At 57.7% G+C, this 17,880-nt stretch overlaps 2 protein-coding genes across 2 annotated transcripts; both read right to left on the reverse strand.

Moving 5' to 3' along the window:
- Positions 1-324: 324 nt before the first annotated feature.
- On the reverse strand, positions 325-9,111 carry FAM3A (FAM3 metabolism regulating signaling molecule A). The gene is made up of 10 exons (XM_033083519.1): positions 9,041-9,111; positions 6,967-7,077; positions 6,256-6,279; positions 5,402-5,525; positions 4,807-4,865; positions 4,491-4,541; positions 3,587-3,671; positions 2,460-2,586; positions 993-1,099; positions 325-930 (listed from the first exon to the last, which is right to left on the reverse strand). The coding sequence occupies exons 1-9, from the start codon at positions 9,051-9,053 to the stop codon at positions 1,007-1,009; spliced, it is 687 nt and encodes a 228-aa protein (XP_032939410.1). The 5' UTR covers positions 9,054-9,111; the 3' UTR covers positions 325-930; positions 993-1,006.
- Positions 9,112-9,449: 338 nt separating this feature from the next.
- On the reverse strand, positions 9,450-13,861 carry UBL4A (ubiquitin like 4A). The gene is made up of 5 exons (XM_033083541.1): positions 13,754-13,861; positions 13,569-13,674; positions 11,409-11,650; positions 10,456-10,564; positions 9,450-9,646 (listed from the first exon to the last, which is right to left on the reverse strand). The coding sequence occupies exons 1-5, from the start codon at positions 13,799-13,801 to the stop codon at positions 9,450-9,452; spliced, it is 702 nt and encodes a 233-aa protein (XP_032939432.1). The 5' UTR covers positions 13,802-13,861.
- Positions 13,862-17,880: the final 4,019 nt, after the last annotated feature.

A 17,880-nucleotide genomic window follows, 5' to 3' on the forward strand; every position in this document is an offset into this window, starting at 1 on the left:
TTGGGGTCACTGGTGTCACTTTGGGGTCCCCCCTGTCACATTTGGGGCCCCTCGAGGGGCTCGTGTCTCATTTGGGGTCACTCCTGTCACATGTGGGGTCACTGGTGTCACATTTGGGTCCCCCTGTCACATTTGGGGTCCCTCGAGGGGCTCGTGGTCCCCCTGTCCCATTTTGGGGTCCCCCCCCTGTGCAGCCACCTCCAATAAACCCGAATTTCACCCCAGACCCCCCCGAGGACTTTGGGAAATTTTCCGTCCCAAACCCGAGAGGAATCGACCCCAAAAACGGCAAAAAAATCCCAAAAATCCCAAAGAGAGCCCGAGGGGGGACCCCGAACCCCGCCTTTATTTGGGGACATTTTGGGGGCGCAGGGGGGACACGGGGGGGGCTCCAGGGGATTTTGGGGTCCCCCCGCGGTTCTGGGGTCCCTCCGGGTTTTGGGGTCCCCCCGGGTTTTGGGGTCACTTTTGGGGTGTCCCCGGGTTTTGGGGTGCCCTGGGCAGTTTTGGGATCTCCCCCGGGTTTTGGGGTCACCCCGGGAAGTTTTTGGGGTCTCCCTGTGGTTCTGGGGTCACTTTTTGCATCCCCCCCGGGGGTTTGGGGTCTTTTCCGGTTTTGGGGTCACTTTTGGGGTCTCCCCGGGTTTTGGGGTCCCCCTCCCGGTTCTGAGGTCCCCCCCGGTTATGGGGTCACTTTTGGGGTTCCCCCGCGGTTTTGGGATCACCTCTGGGCAGTTTTTGGGCCCCCCCCGGGTTTTGGGGTCCCCCCGGTTTTGGGGTCACTTTTAGGGTCCCCCCTGGGCAGTTCTGGGGTCCCCCCGAAGTTTTGACCCCCCTTCGATTTTGGGGTCACTTTTGGGGTCACCCTCCGGTTCTGGGATCCCCTCGGGCAGTTTGTGGGATCCCCCCATTTTGGGGGTCACTTTTGGGGTCTCCCCCTGGCAGTTTTTGGGGTCCCCCCGGGTTTTGGGGTCCCCCCGGCAGTTTTTGGGGTCCCCCATTGGGGTCAGCCCGGGGGTCTCTGTGGGACGCACCCCCCCAGCTCCAGCGCCTCCGGCCACCCCTCGTATTTGTTGGAGCTGCGGCTGTTCCGGACGTGCTGGGGGGGGAGGGGGTTTGGGGTCAGGGGGTTTGGGGTCAGGGGGTTTGGGGTCAGGGGGGTTGGGTCAGGGGCTTTGGGGTCAGGGGGTTTGGGGTTATGGGAACCCCCCAGACCCCAGAAGTGCTCCCGATGACCCCCCCAGCTGCCCCAGAACCCCTCCAAACAACACAAAATCCTCCCAAATCCCCCAAAATCCACCCCAAAACCGCCCCATAACCCCCAAAACGTCCCCAAAATCCACCCCAGAACCCCCCAAATTGCCCCATAATCCCCCAACCCCCCCCAAATCCTGCCCAAACAGCCCCAAACCGCCCTGGAACCGCCCCCCCAAAACCTCTCACATCACCCCATAATTGCTCCATAACTCCCCCAAATCCACCCCATAACCCCCAAAATCCCCCCAACATCCCCCCAGATCACCCCAAATCCCCCCAAATCATCCCCAACCCCTCCCCAATTCCCCCCATCATCCATCCCAACCACCCCAAAACCCCCCCAGAGATCCCCCAAATCCCCTTCAAATCCCCTCAAATCCCCCCCAAAACTCCATAATCCCCCCAAGTAATCCCATAATCCCCCCAAAACCACCCCAAAGATCCCCAAAATCCCCCCAAGCCCCTCCAAATAATCCCAAAATCCCCCCAAATCCCCCTCAAACCACCCCAAAACCCCCAAATCTCCCCCATAATCCCCCAAACCCTCCTCATAAACCCCCCAAATCCCCCCCAAAATCCCTCCAAGACGCCTCAAATCCCCCCAAAACATCCCCAAAATCCCTCCAAATCCCCCCAAAATGCCCCCAGAGATCCCCAAAATCCCCCCAATCAACCCCCAAACCCCCAAAATCCCCCTCAACCCCCCCCCAAATCCCTCCAAAACCCCTCAAATCATCTCAAAATCCCCCAAATCCCCCTCAACCCCCCCAAACAACCCAAATCTCCCCCATAATCCCCCCAAATCCTCCCCATAACCCGCCCAACGCCCCCAAATCCCCTCCAAATCCCCCCAAAATCCCCCTCAAACCACCCCAAACCCACCTCAAACCATCCCAAACAACCCCAATTCCCCTCAAACCACCCCAAAATCCCCCCCAAACCACCCCAAAAACCCCATATCTTCCCCACCACCCCCCCAAATCCCCCCAAATCCTCCCTATAACCCCCCAAATCCTCCCATAATCCCCCAAATTCCCCCTCAATCACCCCAAAATCCCCCCAAACACCCCAAACCCCCCCAAACCACCCCAAATCCCCCCCAAAACCCCCCAAGATCCCCCTCAAACCACCCCAAACACCCCAAAGCTCCCCCCATAACCCCCCCAACCCCCTCCAAACCCCCCCAACCCCCCCAGCCGCACCTGCTCGAAGGGGCTCCTGTCCTGCACCCCCTTGGCCCCCACGAACACCCAGCTGTCCCTGAACCCCAAATCTTTGGCCACGGCGCTGCCGAGCTCCCCGAAAATCCGGCGGCTCTCCTCGGTCAGCCTGGGGGAGGGGGGGCAAAGATTATCCTGGGAACCCAGAAATGATCCTGGGAACCCCCAAAAATCATCCTGGGAACCTAAAAATTCATCCTGGGAACCTAAAAATTCTATCCAGGGGCCCTAAAAATCATCCTGGGACCCCAAAAATTCATTCTGGGACCCCAAAAATCATCCTGGGAACCCAAAAATCATCCTGGGAACCTAAAAATCATCCTGGGAACCCAGAAATCATTCTGGGACCCTAAAAATTCATTCTGGGACACCCAAAAATCATCCCAGGGATCCCAAAAATGATCCTGGGATCCCAAAAAATCATCCTGGGAACCTAAAAATCATCCTGGGAACCCCAAAATCCCATCCTGGGACCCCAAAAAATAATTCTGGGACTCCAAAAGTCATCCTGGGATCCCAAAATCCCATCCAGGGGACCCCAAAAAATCATCCTGGGAACCCAGAAACTTCCCCAAGGACCCCAAAACCTCCTCAGAGGGCCCCAAAATCCCACCCAGGACCCCCAGACCCACCCAGGGACCCCTAGACCCTCCCAGGACCCCCAAATCATCCTCAGGTACCACAAAGCCTCCCTGGGGGACCCCAAAACCTCCTTGGAGGGCCCCAAAATCCCATCCAGGACCCCCCAGATCCTCCCCAGGGATCCCAAAATCCCCCCAGGGACCCCCAAAAAAATCCTCCCAGGGATCCCCAGATTCACCTCAGGACCCCCCAAATCCCAGCCAGGACCCTCCAGACCCACCCAGGGACCCCCAAATCCCATGAAGGACCCCCCAAATCCTCCCAGGGACCCCCAAATCCTCCCTGAGGGACCCCAGATCCTCCTAGGACCCCCCAAAATCCCACCCAGGACTCCCCAGACTTGCCCAGGGACCCCCAAAACCTCCTCAGAGAGCCCCAAAATCCCACCCAGGGACCCCCAAAATCCACCCAGGGACCCCAAAATCCCACCCAGGATGCCCCAGCCCCCCCAGCCCCTCCCCCCTCACTTGGTGGCCGGGTCATCGTAGGAAGCCACCAGCACCAGCGTCCCCTCGTGCAGCGGCCGCAGGAACCGCAGCAGCTCCTCCACGTCTGGGGGGGAATGGGGGACAGAAATCAGAGAGAGACAAAAATGGGGAGGGGACCCAAAAATGGGGGGGACCCCAAAATGGGGGGGGGAACCCGAAATCAGAGAGATCCAAAAATGGGGGGGAACCCAAAATCAGAGAGATCCAGGATGGGAGGGGACCCCAAAATCAGAGAGACCCAAAAATGGGGAGGAACCCAAAAATAGGGGGGACTCCGAAAATGAGGAGAGACTCGGAATGGGGAGGGAACCCCGAAATTGGGGGGACCCAAAACTGGGGAGAGACCCCAAAAATGGGGGGGACCCGGGATGGGGAGAGAACCCAAAAATCAGAGAGAGCCTCGGGATGGGGGGAGAACCCCAAAATTGGGGAGGGAACCCAAAAATGGAGAGGAAACCCCGAAATCAGAGAGCCCCAAAAATGGGGAGAGACCTGGGAATGGGGGAGGGAACCCCGGGATGGGGGAACCCCGAAATTGGGGAGGGAACCCCGAAATCAGAGAGAGCTGGGATGGGGGAGGGAACCTCAAAAATGGGGAGAGAACCCCGAAAGTGGGGGGGGAACCCCAAACAGGGGGAGAAAACCCCAAAACTGGGGGGGGCTGAAATTGGGGAGGGACCCCAAAAATGGGGGGAGACCCAGGATAGGGAGAGAACCCAAAAATGAGGGGGGGAACCCCGAAATTGAGGAGAGACTCGGGATGGGGAGGGAACCCCAAAAATGGGGGAAATAACCCCAAACATTGGGGGGGAATCAACCCCAAATCAGGTGGGGGAGGGGCACAGGGTGGGGGAGGGGCACAGGGTGGGGGAGGGGCACTCACCCCCTGCCCACATGTCGAAGGCCTGGGCCGCGATCAGCTCCCCACTGACCCCTGGGGGGGGGAGGGGCAGGGGGTGAGGGGGGGGAGGGGAACCCCTGAGCCTGCCCCTCCCCCCACCCCGCCATTGGCTCCTCCCCCCCGTTCACACCCCGGGTTTGCCCCTCCCCCACCCACACTGCCCCTCCCCCACCCCAATTCACGCCTCCCATTTTTGCCCCTCCCCCACCCCAATGTTTTGCCCCTGCCCCTCCCCCACCCCAACTGACCCCGCCCCATTCCAGGCCGCCCCTCCCCCCCCGCCCCGCCCCTCCCCCACCGTTCACCAGGGCGATGTTCAGGCCCCTCCCCACGTTGTTCTTGACGCTGCTCATCAACCTGGGGGGGGAGGGGCGGGGTCAGACCCTCCCCCACTCCCACCCCTCTGGAGGTGCCTCAATCCCCCCTGGGGATTCCCAAAATCCCATCCAGGGACCCCCAAATCTGCTCAGGACCCCTCCCCCATTTCTCAGCCCCTCCCCCACCCCTCGGCCCCTCCCCCACTTCTCAGCCCCTCCTTCTGTCCCTCCCCCTCTCCTTGGCCCCTCCCCCACCACTGCCCCTCCCCCACCTCTTGGACCCTCCCCCTCAGCCCCTCCCCCACTCATCCCAGCCCCTCCCCCACCCACAGCCCCTCCTGCTGCTCCTCCCTCACCTCAAGGACCCTCCCCCTCTCCTTTGCTCCTCCCCCACCTCCGGGAACCTCCCCCTCTGCCCCTCCCCCACTCTCTCGCCCCTCCCCCACTCACTCTCAGCCCCTCCCTCACCCCCTGTCCCCTCCCCCCGCCCTCCCCCTCCCCATCCCAGCCCCTCCTCCATCCCCTCCCCCTCTCTTCCCCCCCCGCCCCTCCCCCTCTCACCCCTCCCCCTCTCACTCTCTCCCCTCCAGGCAGATTCTCGGTCCCACCACGTTCGCGGCCCCGCTCAGGACCCGGAAGGCGAAATGCCGGGGGGGGCAGGGCCGGGGGAGGCCGCACTTGAACCGGGGGGGGCGGGGCGCTGGGGGGGGGGGGGGGGCGGGATCAGCGAGGGACCCCCCCAAAAATCCCAACTGGGAGCGCCCCTCCCCCAAAAAATACCAAAAATCCCGGCTGGGAGTGCCCCTCCCCCACCGACACCCCCAAACCCCCTGAGGGGGTCCAGCCCCTCCCCCACCCTGATTGGAGAGGGGGGGAGGGGCCCGGGGACCCCCAAAATCCCTGCAGCGGCCCCTCCCCCACCTCTCTTGCCCCTCCCCCATTGCAGTTTGCCCCTCCCCCACCTCTCTTGTCCCTCCCCCTTTCACATTTTGCCCCTCCCCCACTCTTGCCCCTCCCCCACTCTTGGCCCCTCCCCCTTCACATTCGCCCCTCCCCCATCACAATCTGCCCCTCCCCCTCCTCTCTTGTCCCTCCCCCTTTCACATTTTGCCCCTCCCCCACTCTTGCCCCTCCCCCACCCCCCTTTTTTCCCCTCCCCCAATGCAATTGAAAGGTGAGGCTCTGGAGGGGGGAGGGGTCCGGGGACCCCCCCAAGCCCCTCCCCCACCTCGCTTGCCCCTCCCCCATTCAGAATTTGCCCCTCCCCCTTCACATTTGCCCCTCCCCCACCTCTCTTGCCCCTCCCCATTCAGAATTGGCCCCGCCCCTTTAACATTTGCCCCTCCCCCACCTCACTCTTGCCCCTCCCCCCCATTTTAGCACCGATTTTTGGCCCCTCCTCCACCCCACCGCCGCCCCTCCCCCCTCACCTGCCGTGGGGGGATTCTCCTCACCTGCGTGGGGGGAGGGGCGGGGCATTAACGACCCCTCCCCTATCGGGGTCTCCCCTCCCCCCCCTCCCCGAATTTCGGGGTCGCCCCTCCCCCACCCATCATTCACTTTCGGGCCCCTCCCCCCCCGTTGGTTTTGGTTTTTTTAGGGCCCCCCCCTTGATTTTTGGGGTTATTTTGGGCCCCCTCCCCCCCACTTTGGGGTTATTTTTGCCCCCCCCCCTCGCCCCTCCCCCCTCCGTTGATTTTTGGGGTTATTTTTGGGGTCCCTCCCCCCCCTTTGGTTTTTGGGGTCCCCTCCTTTGCCCCTCCCCCACTCGTTCATTTTTGGGATTATTTTGGGGTCTCCCCCCGTTGATTTTTGGGGTCCCCGTTTGCCCATCCCCCCCCCATTTATTTTTGGGATTATTTTGGGGCCCCTCCCCCCCCGTTGATTTTTGGGGTTATTTTTGGGATCCCTCACCCCTCCCCCCAGTTATTTTTAGGTTTAGTTTAGGGTCCCTCGCCCCTCCCCCCCCCACTGGTTTTTGGGATTATTTTGGGTCCCCTCCTTTGCCCCTCCCCCACTCCTTGATTTTTGGGGTTATTTTTGCCCCTCCCCCGCCGTTGATTTTTGGGGTTTATTTTGGGGTCCCCCCCGTTGTTTTTTGGGTTATTTCTGCCCCTCCCCCCCGCCCCTCCCCCACTCACGGCGCAGCAGCCGCAGCAGGGGGGGAGGGGCGCGGGGGGGTCCCAGCAGTGACGTCACCGCCAGCCAGGCCAGGGCGGCCGCGCCCCCCAGGGCCAGGAGGCGGAGGGGGGCTGGGGAGGGGAGAGCAGCGTGAGGGTCACCAAAAACAGCCCAAAAACTGTGTCAAAACAGCCCAAAATCACCCCAAAAATCACCCAAAAAACTGTCCCAAAATCACCCCAAAATCACCCAAAAACGGCCAGAAACTGCCCAAAATCACCCAAAAAATCACCCAAAACACCCCAAAAATTGCCCCAAAACCGCCCAAAAAACTGCCCGAAAAATCAACCCAAAAGCGGCCAGAAACTGCCCACAAACAGCCCAAAAATCACCCCCAAAACTGCTCCATAATCGTCCTGAGAGTCACCCTGAGAATCCCCAAAACCAGCCAGAAACAGCCCAAAAACTGCCCAAAACTGCCCCCAAAAATCACCCAAAAACTGCCCCAGAAACACCCCAAAATTGCTCCAAAATCACCCCAAAATCACCCAAAAAATCACCCTGAGAATCCCCCAAAACTGCCAGAAACAGCCCAAAACACCCCAAAAAACCGCCCAAAACTCACCCCAAAAATCACCCTGAGAATCCCCCAAAACACCCAAAAACCGCCCAAAAATCATCCTGAAAACACCCCAAAAACATCCTAAAAACCACCAAAACCACCCCAAAATCATCCTGAAAATACCCCAGAAACTCCCTCAAAATCATCCTAAAAATAACCCCAAAAATCGTCCCAAAACCACCCTAAAACCCACTCAAATCACCCAAAATTCACCCTGAAAATCATCCAAAACACTGCCCCAAATCACCCTAAAAAACACCATGAAAACTCCCCAAAATCACCCCAAAAAAACATTCCAAAACACCCAAAAATCACCAAAATCACCCTGAAAATACCCCCAAAATCATCCAAAAAACTCCCCCAAATCACTCAAAAAAACCCCTCAAAATCCCCAAAACAGCCCCAAAACCACCCCAAAATCACCAAAATAACACCAAAATCACCCCAAACCCACTAAAACAGCCCCAAAATCACCCAAATCCCCTCAAACCCCATAAAAATCCCCCCAAAACGCCCCCGAACCACCCCAAAAATCCCCAAAATTCCCCCAAACCGCCCCAAAACGGCTCCAAAATCCCCAAAATCTCCCAAAATCTCCCCCAAAATCTCCAATTCCTTTTCCAAAAATCCCCAAAATCCCCAAAATGCTCCAAAATTCCCCGAACAGAGCCCGGAGCCGCCCAAAAATCAGCCCAAAAATACATCGAGGGTATCCCAAAATCCCCCCAAAATCGCCCCAAAAATCTCCCCCCAAAATCTCCCAAAATTCCCCCAAGTCCTCCAAAATTCGCTCCAAAATCCCCCCAAAAATCCCCCCCAAATTCCCCAAAACCCAGACCAAAACCCCTCAAAAGTTTCCCCAAAAAAACCCCAAAATCTCTCCAAACCACCCCAAAAACCCCAAAATTTCCCCAAAATTTTTCCCAAAAATCCCAACCCGGGCATGGGGGGGAGGGGCACTCAGAGCCCCCCCCAGACCCTCCAGGACCCCCCAAAATTTCCCCAAATTCCCCCAAAAATCCCCAAAATTCTCCCAAAATTCCCCCCAAAATTCCCCCAAACCCCCCCAGACCCTTCAGGACCCCCCAAAATTCCCTCAACAATTCCTCAAAATCCCCCAAAATCCCCCCAAATCCCCTCCAGGACCCCCCAAAATTCCCCAAATTTCCCCAAAATCCCGCAAAAATTCCCCCCCAGACCCTTCAGGAGCCCCCAAATTCCCCCCAAATTCCCAAAATTCGCCGCAAATCCCCCCAGAAATTCCCCAAAATCCCCTCCAGAACCTCCAGGACCCCTAAAAATCCCCCAAAAATCCCCCAGAATCCCCAACAGTCCCCCAAAATTCTCCCAAAATTCCCCCCCAAATCCCCCCCAGACCCTCCAGGACCCCCAAAATCCCCCCCAAATCCCCCCCAAATTCCCCCCCAAATTCCCCAGCCCCCCCTCCCCCTCCCCCGCCCCTCCCCCCGTACCCGCCACTCTCATCCCGCTCCGGGGGCTCCGCGTGGGGCCTGCAATGGAATTTTGGGGTGGGGGAGGGGTCAGAGCCCCCCCCGGTCACCGCCGCCCCCCCGGGACCCCCAAACCCCCCCGGGACCCCCCCGGGACCCCCCAAATTCCGCCCCCCCCCGCCCCTCCCCCCTCACCGCCGCCGTTGCCCCGACGCTGCCCCGAGTGACAGCGCGACTTCCGGGTTCGCGCCTCCACCAATCAGCGCTGGGAGCGCGCGGGGTTGTCCAATCAGCGCTCGGAGCGCTCTCTGCCCCGCCCACATCGTGGATTTCGGCCAACCAGCGCACTGGGCACGGCGGCCAATCAGGAGAGGGGGCGGGGCCGCCCAGTGAGCCAATGGGGAGTGGGTGCGGTCGGGGCTCAGTGACGTCACAGCCGGAAGTGCTGCCGGGACTGCAACTCCCGGCGGCCCCTGCGGCGGGGAACAGCGCCCCCCAGCGGCTCCCAATGATCCCAGTGACACACCAGTGACCGCCCAGTGCTCCCAATAACCTCACAGCGCCCCCCAGCGGCTCCCAGTGATCCCAGTGACCTCCCAGTGCTCCCAGTGACCGCCCAGTGCCCTCCTGCGGTGGGGAACAGCGCCCCCCAGCGGCTCCCAGTGACACACCAATGCTCCCAGTGCTCCCAGTGCCCCCCCAGTGCTCCCAGTGCTCTCCCAGTGCCCTCCCAGTGCTCCCAGTGACACACCAATGCTCCCAGTGCTCCCAGTGTTCTCCCAGTGCCCCCCCAGTGCTCCCAGTGCTCTCCCAGTGCTCCCAGTGCCCCCCTGCGGCGGGGAACAGCACCCCCAGCGCCCCCCAGCGGCTCCCAGTGATCCCAGTGCCCTCCCAGTGCCCGCCCAGTGCTCCCAGTTACCTCCCATTACTCTCCCAGTGCTCTCCCAGCGCTCCCAGTGCCCGCCCAGTGTTCCCAGTGCCCGCCCAGTGTTCCCAGTAACCTCCCAGCGCCCTCCCAGTGCTCCCAGCGCCCTCCCAGTGTTCCCAGTAACCTCACAGTGCCCTCCCAGTGCCTGCCCAGAGCTCCCAGTAACCGCCCAGTACCCCCCATTTCCCTCCCAGTTACCTCCCAGTCCCTCCCCATTCCCCCCATTTCCCTCCCAGTCCCTCCCCATTCCCCCCATTTCCCTCCCAGTTCCCTCCCAGTCCCTCCCCATTCCCCCCATTTCCCTCCCAGTGCTCCCAGTTCCCTCCCAGTCCCTCCCAGTTCCCTCCCAGTCCCCCCAGTCCCCCCCACCTCCTCTCTCCCCTTCACTCCACACCCGAGAGGATTTTGGGGTAAATTTGGATTTTTTTGGTTTTTTTTCCTCTGGGGTCCCCTCAGGGGGTGGGGGAGGGGCCGCACTCGGGCGGGGGGAGGGGCCCGGGGTGGGGGAGGGGCTCGGGGGGGGCTCCTCCTGCCCCTCCCCCCCCCTCCTGCAGCAGCCGCGCCCCCAAACGCTCGAGATCGTCCAGGCTGAGCCCCCGGAGAGAGCGGTCATAGTCCTGGGGGGGCAGAAATGAGATTGGGAACCCCAAAATATCCACGGGAACCCCGAAATATCCACTGGGACCCCCAAAATATCCACAGGGAACCTCAAAATATCCACGGGAACCCCCAACCCCTCCCCCCCAAAACCCTCCCCCATAAAATCCCCAAATTCCCCCCAAACCCCCCAGGACCCCCCAGGACCCCCAAATCCTTCCCCAAATTTCCCCAGGATCCCCCAAATCGCCCTTAAAATCCCCCCAGGACCCCCAAAATCCCCCAAGGACCCCCCCACGATCCTCCAAATCCCCCCAGGACCCCCCAAAATCCCCCAAAATCCTCCCAGGACCCCTCAGAACCTCCCCAAATTCACCCTAGGACCCCCCAAAATCCCCCCCAGGACCCCCTCCAAATCCACCCACGACCCCTCAGATCCTCCCCAATTCCCCCCAGGACCCTCCCAAAATTCCCAAATCCCCCCAGGTCCCCCCAAATTCTCCCAAAATTCCCCCAGGACCCTCCCAAAATCCCCACAGGACCACCCCAAATCCCCCCCAAAATCCTCCCAGGACCCCCCAAAATCCCCACAGGACCACCCCAAATCCTCCCCAAAATCCCAAAAATCCCCCCCAGGACCCCTCAGATCCTCCCCAAATTCCCCCAGGACCCACCAAATTCCCCAGAACCCCCCAAATCCTCCCAAAATTCCCCCAGGACCCCCCAGGACCCCCAAAATCCTCCCCAAAATCCCCCCAATAGCCCCCAGGACCACCCAAAATCCTCCCAAGACCCCCCAAATCCTCCTCAAATCCCCCCAGGACCCCCCAAATCCCCCCAAAATCCCCCCAGCCCCCCCCAAACCTTGAGCAGCTGCTGCAGGACCCTCGGCCCCTCCTGGCTCCCGAAATGTCTCCCCAAAATCTGCGCCAGGCCGGGGCCAAAGACGGCGGGGGGGGGCGGGGGGGGCTCCCCCAAATCCTCGGGGGGGGTCGCGGCCCCTCCCCCACCCCCGGCCCGCGCCCCTCCCCCCCCCGCCGGCGGCTTCAGCACCAGGTTGAGCCGCGCCGAGGGCCCGATGGAATAATCGGAGAGACGGCGCTCGTCTGGGGGGGGAGGGGAGGGGGGGACACCCCAAAAAATGAGGGGGGGGTCGAGGGGGGACCCTCCCGGAATAGCCCCCAAAATTTGGGGGAAATCACGGGAAATTTGGGGGCTGAAATTTGATCCCAAAATGGGATCCCTCCCACTTCCCCGCTAGGGAAATTGGGGAAATTTGGGGGAGATTCCGAAATTTGGGTGGGGGATTCAGGGGAGGGACCCCCCGGAATAGCCCCCAAAATTTGGGGGAAATCCCGAGAAGTTTGGATCTCGAAATTTGACCCCAAATCCCCCAAATCTCTCCAAACCCCATTCAAACTTCCCAAATTCTTCCCCGAATTTTTCTCCAAGCACCCCAAATTCCATCCCAGACCCCCCAAATCCCCAAATCCCCTTCCAAATCCCCCCAAATCTCCTCAAATCCCCCCAGAATTTCCCCCAGCCCCCAAAAATCTCCCTTTAAACCATCCCCATGCCCCCAAATCCCCCCAAATTCCCCCCCAAATGTTCCCAAATTCCCTCCCAGCCCCCTCAAATCCCCAAAATCCCCCCCAAAATCCAGCAAACTCTCCTCAAATCCCCAAAATTTTCCCCCAAACCCCACTTTAAACCCTCCCCAGCCCCCCAATTCCTCCAAATCCCCAAAATTCTCTCCCCAAACCCCCCCAAATTCCCTCCCAGCCCACCCAAATCCCTAAAATCCCCCCCAGACCCCACCGAACTCTCCTCAAATCCCCAACATTTCTCCCCAAATCCCCCCAAACCCCACTATAAACCATCCCAAATCCCTCCAAATCCCCAAAATTCTCTCCCCAAGCACCCAACACCCCCGAAATCCCCCCAAAATGTCCTCAAATTCCCCCCCAGCCCCCCCAAAACCTCCTCAAATCCCCCCAGATACCCAAAATCCCCGCCAAAATCCACCTCAAATCCCCAAAACCCCACTATAAACCATCCCCAGCCTCCCCAAATCCCCAAAATTCTCTCTCTAAACACCCCAACACCCCCCAAATCCCCTCCAAATTTCCCCAGAATTCCCTCCCAGCCCCCCCAAATCCCCCCAAATCCCACCGAACTCTCCTCAAACCCCCAAAATTTCCCCCAAACCCCACGCTAAACCATCCCCCAGCCCCCACAAATCCCCCCCCAAATGCCCTCAAGTTCCTCTCAGGCCCCCAAAATCCCCCCAGAATCTCCTCAAATCCTCCCAAATCCCCAAATTCCCCCCAAAATCCGCCCCACATCCCCAAAACCCCACCATAAACCATCCCCAGCCCCCCCAAATTCCTCTAAATCCCCCAAAAATTCTCCTCAAACCCTCCCAAATCCCCAAAATTCTCTCCCTAGCCCCTCGAAACCCCCCAAATTCCCCCCCAGCCCCCCCAGATACCCAAAATTCTCCCCCAAAATCCGCCTCTAATCCCCCCAAACCCCACTTTAAACCATCCCCAGTCCCCCCAAATCCCCCCAAATTCCCTCCCAGCCCCCCAAATCCCCAAAATCCCTCCGGAATCTGCCCCAAATCCCCCCAAACCCCCGTTTACACCATCCCCAGCCCCCCCGCAATTCCTCCAAATTCCCAAAATTCTCTCCCCATGCCCCCAAATCCCCCTCCCCAATGCCCCCCAAATGCCCGCAAATTCCCTCCCAGCCCCCCAAATCCCCCCCAGACCCCACCAATCTCTCCTCAAATCCTCCCAAATCCCCATAATTCCCCCAAAATCCGCCCCAAACCCCACTTTAAATCATCCCCAGCCCAAAATTACCAAATACCCCAAATACCCAAATACTCCAAATACCCAAAATTCCCCCCCAAAATCCGCCCCAAATCCCCCAAAACCCCACTATAAACCATCCCCAGCCCCCATAAATGTCCCCAATCCCCCTCCCCAGCCCCCCCATCCCCCTCCCCACCGCCCGTACCTGCCAGCGCCTTGCCCCGGTACAGGAGCCGCTGCTGCTCCACGGGCACCTGGAGCCGCTCGGCCACGAGCGCCTTGAGAGCCCCCACGCGCTCCTCGGGGGACACCTGGGGGGTCCCGGGGGGTGAGACCCCCAAAATCCCCCCAAAATCCCCCCCAAATCTCCGCCAGCCCCTCCCCCCGTACCTGCAGGCTGCACTCGCGGCCCTGCAGCGCCTTCACCGTCAGCAGCATCGCGGTCACGGCACCCCCCGAACCCCCCCGCGACCCCTCGGGACCCCCCAGAACTCCCCGGGACCCCCCAAATTCCCCCCGGACCCCCCGAGAGCGGCGGGAGCCGGCGGGATCCCCGGGAGCAGCGAGTTGGGAGGACCCAGGGCCAGATGGGCTCCGGCGTTACCATAGAGACGGGGGCGGGAGAGGCGCGGCCTGACCATAGAGACGGGGCCAGAGCGCCGCCCGCCACCGGAAGTGAGCGCGGCCATATCCGGTCAAGATGGCGGCGCCCATGGGGAGACTTCAACTGTATCCGGGCCGGGGGATTTGGGGGAAATTTGGGAATTCGGGGCGGATTTTTTGGGAATTCTGCTCCTTGGTCCTGCCCCAAATCCATCCGGGGGAGATTTTGGGGGTCCTGAGGGGTTTTGGGGGGTGCCAGGAGGGTTCTGGGGAGGGGGGGTGGGAATTTCGGTTGTTTGGTTTTTTTGGAGCTGGGGGAGGTTTCGGGGATTGGGGGCGATTTTGGGGGATTTTGGGGATATTTTTAGGGAATTCGGGGTGGATTTTGGGGAATTTGGGTCCTTGACGTTCCCCTGGTCCTTGCGGGTGCCCTGCACGGAATTTCAGGGAAGTTTTTTGTGGAATTTGGGGCCATAATTTGGGAATTCGTGTGGGCATTTCCGGAAATTCTGAGGGTGTTTTTCGGGAATTCGGGGCGGTTTTTTTGGGAATTCCGGGTGGGTTTAATGATTTTGGGTGGGGGCATTTCTGGGCAAAATGTGGAGGTGGTTTGGGGGATTTTGGGGGTGTTTGAGGATATTTTGGGGTGATTTCAGGGATGATTTCAGGATGATTTCAGGGTGGCTCTGTCCTTGTCCCAGCGTTACTCGTGAGAGGAATGTTGAATTTGTCTTTACAATCGAGCTGTGGGTGGATAAAACCAGCACTGAGAGATAAAGGAAACAATGGGATGGATTCCACTGATTGATAAATGGAAAATATATTTCCCTTTATTATAAACTGTAGGTTTGCTGATAAAGGAAATTGGATATTGAAAGATGAAAGAAGCAATGGGGGGAAAATTATGAATTCTATAAGAATTAAAAATGAAAAGGGAGGGTTGTACATTGGAGGGGAATCTCAGGGATCAGTGTTTGGGAATTCTGTGCCTCTCAAGCACCTCAGCAATGGGGAAAGAGAGGGAAATGTGGATGGGAAATTGGGATAAAAGGAGGCTCCAAAAATCTGAGAGACCCCAGGGGATGCCCCATGGCCTCTCCTTTATTGGAATAAACAAAAGGGACTCCTGTGTCTCCTGTTTGGACATCAGCCTCTGCTGTTTGTGGATTCCTTTTCCTGACACTCAGGGTCAGAGGGGATATTCCAGGAATATTTTGGGCTGATGTCAGGGATGGTTTTGGGGGGATTTTGGGGGATTTGGGGCTCCTCACTGTGTCTGTGTCCCAGGGTTTCTCAAGGATGTTTGTGTGGCTATTTCAGGGATATTTTAGGGTGGTTTGGGGGTGATTTGGGGTGATCTCAGGAGTGGTTTTGGGGGTGATTTCAGGGGTGGTTTTGGGGTGATTTGGGATGATTTTGGGGTCCCTCACTGTGTACTTGCCCCAGCATTTCAGGGATGTTTTTTACAGACCTTCCCCATGCACGGCTGTGACATCACTGGTGACCCTCACTGTTCCAATTAACATGTTCTGTGTGCTGTAATTATCAGTGAGCTCTCTCCAATTAACATGTTCTGTCTGTTGTAATTAACAGATGAGCTCTCTCCAATTAACATGTTCTGTGTGCTGTAATTAACAGATGAGCTCTCACCTGCAGGGCACACAGGGGACTGTGAAGTTCTTTCTGTGGGTATTTTTTAATGTGTTTGTACATCCTTTTTTCTGGCCTGACTATTTTGGAGACTCCAGGCTCAGTAACCTCAGTGACCGTGGTTTGCTCTCAGCATTTCCTTTTAGTCCCTCTCTGCTCTGGGTGCTCTGCAGGTGGCTGATGAGTCCTGGGGTTACAATGCAGGGTGTGATAAAAGGGATCTGTTGTGTCACCATCTGCTGAGGGTGGGGCAGTGATCCTGATCTCTGTGGGAGATATTCTGCTAATGGGCATCCATTGAAACCAGGTGGGGCAGAGTTCTTTATTTCCAGAGGAGATACTCTCTGTTAATGGTCCATATTTTATAAACCAGTGAGGCAGTGTTCTTTATCTCTGTGGGGATATCTCCTGTTCATGGCCACATTTTATAAACCAGCTGGGGCAGTGTTCTTTATTTCCAAAGGAGATATTCTCTGTTCATGGCCATATTTTATAAACCAGGCAGGGTTTTTTATTTCCAGAGGGGATATCTCCCGTTAATGGCCATATTTTATAAACCAGGGGCAGTGTCCTTTATCTCTGTGGGGATATCTCCTGTTCATGGCCATATTTTATAAACCAGTGAGGCAGTGTTCTTTATCTAATGGGATATTCTCTGTTAATGGCCAAATTTTATAAACCAGGTGGGGCAGTGTTCTTTTTTTCAAAAGGAGATATCTTCTGTTAATCATCATATTTTATAAACCAGCTGGGCAGTGTTCTTTATCTCCACGGGATATCTCCTGTTAATGGCCAAATTTTATAAACCAAGGGCAGTGTTCTTTATTTCCAAAGGAGATATACTCTGTTAATGGAGATATTTTATAAACCAGCTGGGGCAGTGTTCTTTATTTCTGTGGGGATATCTCCTGTTCATGGCCATATTTTATAAACCAAGGGCAGTGTTCTTTATCTCCATGGGATATCTCCTGTTAATGGCCATATTTTATAAACCAGCTGGGGCAGTGTTCTTTATCTAACGGGATATCTCCTGTTCATGGCCATATTTTATAGACCAGCTGGGGCAGTGTTCTATATCTCCATGGGAGATATCTCCTGTTAATGGGCCAGCTGTTAAAAACCAACTGGGGCAGTGTTCTTTATTTCCAAAGGAGATATTTCCTGTTCATGGCCATGGGGCCATTTTCCCATGGGACTATTTTCCTTTTTTGTAGTTTGATCATACTGTCCACAAAAAAAGCCAATATTTGTTCCATTACTCATTTAATTTCTCTCCACCTTCCCTGTGGCCACAGATTGTGTCAGTTATGGCCTGTGCTCTTGATGGCTTCAAACAAACTACAGGATCTCTGTCCCAGCAGAGTTTTCTCCAGATTTGACCCTGTTGTTCCCTTCCCTGGAGCTGCAGCAGCAGTGTCTGTGTGCAGAGCTGGGGCAGATCAGAGCTGGCACAGCAGCTGTGCCCAGCAGCAGCAGCACTTGGTGCTGCCAGTGCTGCTCCTGTGCCACTGCCCTCCTGCCCCTGGTGCTGCTGCAGGGCCTGAGTGCTCTCAGAGCCGGGCACAGCAAGGGCTGGGGGACGGCAGGGAAACCACTCAGGTTTGTTGTGGCCTCTGAAGTCAGCCAGGAAGTTTGTTCCCATGAGCTGTGGTTTTCCTGTCTCTCTGCAGAGGTTGTTGGTAAGAGCCAGGGCTGCCTGGCAGCCAATCCTGAATTTCACTGAGCATTTCCTGTGCTTCACCTTTGCTTTCTTTACAGTTCCTGGTATAAATTTCTTCCTCTTGCTCATCCCTTTTCCCTCCCCTTCATACAGCCCATCCCTGTTTGCCCTTTCCTCTCTGCCCCACTCCCCATTTCAGTTCCTGAGTTGGCACCATGGGAACATCCTTTGGGGAGCAGGATCATCCTGTGGGCTCACATTGGCACCTCCAGTGCTCTGGGGCCTCCCTGGTGAGTCAGCACTGATGGTGAATGATGGAGAGCAGCTTGGGGAGCTCATCCAGCAGCTCCCTCATCCCCCTGGGATGGATCCCTTCTTGTCCCAGAGACTCCTGTGAGCATCTGAGCGGCTCAGCAGGTCCCCAGCTGCTCCCTTGGAGCAGAACCCTTCAGAACCTTTGTCCTGAGGACAATCTGTCTTAATTTTAAGTACCTCAAACCCTTCCTCATCTTTAGTTACTCTATACCCCACTGCATCCAATAAAGCTGAGGTTCTCCTTGTTCCTGCTTTTGGTATTAATTTATTTATAAAAATATTTTTCATT

This window comes from Catharus ustulatus, chromosome 32 (assembly GCF_009819885.2).
Source record: "Catharus ustulatus isolate bCatUst1 chromosome 32, bCatUst1.pri.v2, whole genome shotgun sequence".
Classification (NCBI taxonomy): Eukaryota; Metazoa; Chordata; class Aves; order Passeriformes; family Turdidae; genus Catharus; species Catharus ustulatus.